Source organism: Mizuhopecten yessoensis, unplaced genomic scaffold, assembly GCF_002113885.1.
Source record: "Mizuhopecten yessoensis strain PY_sf001 unplaced genomic scaffold, ASM211388v2 scaffold8745, whole genome shotgun sequence".
Taxonomy (NCBI): domain Eukaryota; kingdom Metazoa; phylum Mollusca; class Bivalvia; order Pectinida; family Pectinidae; genus Mizuhopecten; species Mizuhopecten yessoensis.
In genome coordinates, this window is record NW_018407700.1 from 1,426,373 (window position 1) to 1,430,939 (window position 4,567).

At 34.4% G+C, this 4,567-nt stretch overlaps 1 protein-coding gene across 1 annotated transcript in view; it reads left to right on the top strand.

Annotated features, from left to right (window-relative positions):
* LOC110456442 (activating signal cointegrator 1 complex subunit 3-like) overlaps nt 1-4,567 on the top strand; it is a 356,696-nt gene extending 352,129 nt beyond the window's left edge. The window contains exons 41-44 of the mRNA XM_021507214.1: nt 254-407; nt 833-944; nt 1,194-1,285; nt 1,690-4,567. Coding sequence (XP_021362889.1) covers nt 254-407; nt 833-944; nt 1,194-1,285; nt 1,690-2,007 — 676 coding nt within the window. The 3' untranslated portion in view covers nt 2,008-4,567. The remainder of the gene's footprint in view (nt 1-253; nt 408-832; nt 945-1,193; nt 1,286-1,689) is intronic.

The following is a 4,567-nucleotide window of genomic DNA, read 5'->3' on the forward strand; positions in this document are numbered from 1 at the left end:
ATCTAGCTGTACCTGGTAAGTGTTCAGCCCAGTGTATCAATAACAACCAATCTAGCTGTACCTGGTAAGTGTTCAGCCCAGTGTATCGCTATAACAACCAATCTAGCTGTACCTGGTAAGTGTTCAGCCAAGTGTATCAATATAACAACCAATCTAGCTGTACCTGGTAAGTGTTCAGCCCAGTGTATCAATAACAGTTACAGACATCCAAGGGAGATAAGTAGAATTTAAACACTGCCATTGCTCCTGACAGGCCTAAAGGTGGGGAGGGTGCCAGGAGGAAGGGTTCAGCCATGCCTAGGGGCCCAATCTCATCCCTCCCAGAACTGATAGCTGTGTGTGATGGACGGTATGAGACACTTCTTACTATGTTGGATGGCGAAATGGACAGAATGCAACTTGACCAGGTCAGTCTTTAACATCTATTGTTGTCTTGATTGTCACTGTTTTTGTATGCTTGTACAAAAAAAAAAAGTTGATGTGATCCAATATTAAGAATAAATTGTAAACCAAAATTTACACTTAAAGCTCCTTGTCACTGAAGCCAGTTGTTGTATATAGCTGTGCAGATTGAATCATGTAGTTTTATTACGACTGCAGATATTATAAGTTGTAATTGGTTTACATTTTACTTTATACTTAACGCCTGAGGTCATATACATAGAATCTGTTCATTAATTTCAACAGATAGATACAATTTTATATAGGATATTAATGGAAGTATAACAGAAAAAGACATTTGGTGTTGATCAGTATATGTCTTCCTCATAATATCCAATGATTTTACCCTGATGAATTCCTGTCTTGACCTCTACATCTGTGTCTTTTACAGATGTACACCGTGATAGGAAAGTTACCTCAGATCCAAGTGAACATTTCCATAAAGGGTTGGTGGGAAGGAGGTGAAGGACAACAGGATGTCAGAATCCATACCTCTAAAGATGGTAACAGTCATTTCTAGTGTTGAATTAATGAATTTAATGTTTTGTTTAATTGTCTCTATTTCATTTGTTTAAATTTCTAATGCTAGCTTATTTACGTACATAAGAAAAATATAAGATAAGCCATAAATATATTGTTACAATATGTTAATAACTTTTACAGATCTATATTCGTAAACTTCTTTATAAGAATGATCGATGTAGTGGAGATAGTATAATGAGGGAGTACATACAATCTGTTGTGATTGACAGGTGGGCGTCGACCAGACAGTGACTGGATAAAGGTACATGCTGACCAGGAGTATGTGATACAGGTTGCCCTTACTAGGGTTAACAAGACCAAGGTCAGTACTGTAGATCTTATGATAATGAGCTCATCCATAGGGTTATACATCAATTCTAAAACGTTATTATCATTGAGTCATATTTAAATTCTACAAACTGTAAAGATAACTGCATATAAAATGATGAAATAGACAAGACAATTTTGTACATACATTGTTAATCAAGAAGATATGTAAACTATTGATAAATTACCAAGAATATTTTTGAAGGATTACGGAGAAATGTTTCATTGTTATAATAATTTATCTATTGCTTTATTAACATTTGCTGATAAATAAATATTTTTTAATATGCAAAATGGTAACATATCAAAAAGATGGTAACATATCGAAAAGATTGAATAAGTTTTATGAGATATCATTTGTGATTTATTTTGATATGATTTGTATGATTTTGTATCCAGAAAAGCGACAGTAAGGCCCAGGCACCACGTTTTCCCAAGCCTAAAGATGAGGGTTGGTTCCTAGTGATCGGCGAGATAGAGAACAAGGAGGTCATCGCCCTGAAACGGACTGGTTTTGTTCGTGGACGCTCCCGTCTACAGATGGCGGTGTACACCCCGGAGACCACAGGGCGTGTTATCTACACACTGTACCTTATGAGTGACTCTAACCTCGGTCTGGACCAGCAGTACGATATCTGTCTGGATGTGATCCCCGCTAGTATAGAGTCTCAAGTCAACACAGAACTGGTCGGTGAGCTAAATGACTTAGCCTTTTAAGATAATGAATGAATTGTACCTCAACAAGCTACAGAACTTTCCCTCTGTGATCCTTCACACATATAGTCTCAGTGACCAGCAGCTGTACAGCATCATTCTAGTGGTGATTGCCGAAAATGTGGGCTGAATGACCAGCAACAGAACCCTTGTAACAGTGATCCTTGACCATGTAGTGTCAGGTCGACATAAGTGTTTGTTGAGCTAGACAACCTGGACTTTTATGCATGAATTGTTTTATCTTTTTATTGGAAATTCTTCTTATGAATGATTTTCCTGTTGTTGTATGATCCCTGTGACAACATGTAGTGGATAAAGGTGTTGGTTCAGTGTACTCGGCTCTAGAATCAGGATTGGTTATTTTGACAAGAAGTGCAATTCATACGAACAACAATTTGAAGCTGTTCACCCAAGTGCTGGCAATGTTATTTTGTGATGAATTTAAACATAGATGGTTTATTATAATAATGCAGGTAGGGTGGTAAAGGGTCACATATATTAACAGGCCATTTACATCAGTCACTCAGATACATCAGGTAGGGTGGTATAGGGTCACATATATATACAGGACACTCGGATACGTCAGGTAGGGTGGTATATATAGGGTCACATATATATACAGGACATTTACATCAGTCAATCGGATACATCAGGTAGGGTGGTATAGGGTCACATATATATACAGGACACTCGGATACGTCAGGTAGGGTGGTATATATAGGGTCACATATATATACAGGACTTCACATCAGTCACTCGGATACATCAGCTGTCAGAACTTGTCTTGTAGAGTGATCCATAAACCTGTATATAATACCAATACCATACTTAATGAAATGAAGTACTTGCATACAAGCCTTAATAGGTATCACTTAAGGATTCAAGTGAAGGCAAACTGGCCAGTACAGGAATGGTACTAATGGTGTAATGACAGACATACAATGGTACATTATGTTCTGATGAAAGGAAAACAAATATAGTTGCTTTATTGTACTGATAGTGGTTTGTTTAAAATATTGTTAAATTTATAGGTCATTTGGAGTTAGAGGTACAGATCAGGGCTCAACATTTCAAAAAGGGACTAGCTTAATTACTGATAACGACATTATTCAACCTCTAACATTTGGTCAATATACAAGGTAAACACTCTTAATTTTGTATGTAATTTTACTCCACTAAAAGTTTGCTGTATGGAAAACTTTAACTCAGTGAGCGTTTTTTAACATAAAAAAAAAAAAAGGAAAATTTGCGCTAATCACTGAATAAGCTTATCACCATTTGAACAACTGGGCCCAGAGTAATTAGGGACTCTAACATAGGTCAAAAATGTCATTACAATTTGATATTTTATTCTGAAATCAAATGTAACGTTACATGTACCTGAATCTAAACATTATTATTCTCATTGATTAAAAGTAAGGATCATGTTGGAATGACTAAAATACTTCAGTATATTGTTCATGTCATTAACAGAATAAAGAGGAGAATTAAATCAGCCAAACTGTTGTGAATTTATAAATTATTGAAATGGGGTTTTTTTTTTGTTAGAAATTGTGATCAGGAAATGAAATTGTTCGTAATGAAGTAAGAATATGGAGTTATTATGTACATTGTATGCGGTGTGATTGCCATTAACTGATATAGAGATGGTATATCAGTCTCTAAATTAATGTGTGTGATGTAAATATTTACATGCATGAGTTTCTTGTAATTTATCTGTTGACTTGAATTAGATATTCTTATTATTTTTACCTGCATGATTATCAAATTTGCAAACCAATTACTCTTGACTCCCTTAATATGGACAGGGTGGTCATTTTTTTCTGACATTCAAAATTGTTCTTAATTTGATAGATTTGATTATTTATTTTGATATTGAATTAAAATGGATACTGATGGTTATAATTAATGAAAACAATTCAATTTGCTCATAATTCATTAAAGCAGTATAAAGTTATTGCAAAGCTTTTACCATTTTAAAATATAAGGAAATATCCCACAGTGCTATTGGATGGACCTGAAAGATTGGTTGCTGTTGACTATAAGGTAGAAAATAACAAAAACGGGTTGAATAAATCAAAAGTTCCATTGAAATTCAGTCTTTTTACTTGGAATGTTATATTTGGAAGTTGTTTTTGATGATAAAAATACACCATTTCAGTTATTTAACAGTATTTTAACCTTCAAATGTTCCAAATGCAAATTTTGTAAGATATATATCTTTTCATATGTTGTTATGGTAATAGTTGTTGTGAACTTGAATGGTGTAAACACAGATAGATTTGAGTATATTATAAGTATGTCAATGAAAAGAGAAACATAATACCTTACAGCAGTAATAGAAACATTATCATTTAAGTTTGCTTGGTCAACAAGTATAGATGGTCTGCTACTTTTACTCTTTCACCTCATCATCATTTAAAGATGACTATCAAATTGATTGTATATAAAATGTGAATTTTGGAGATAGTATTGGAGAGTATGCTGGGTAAAGTGATGTATGTTTGTGAAGGCCATGAGTGTATGTACCTTACATGGTATTTAATAAAATCACTACCAAATT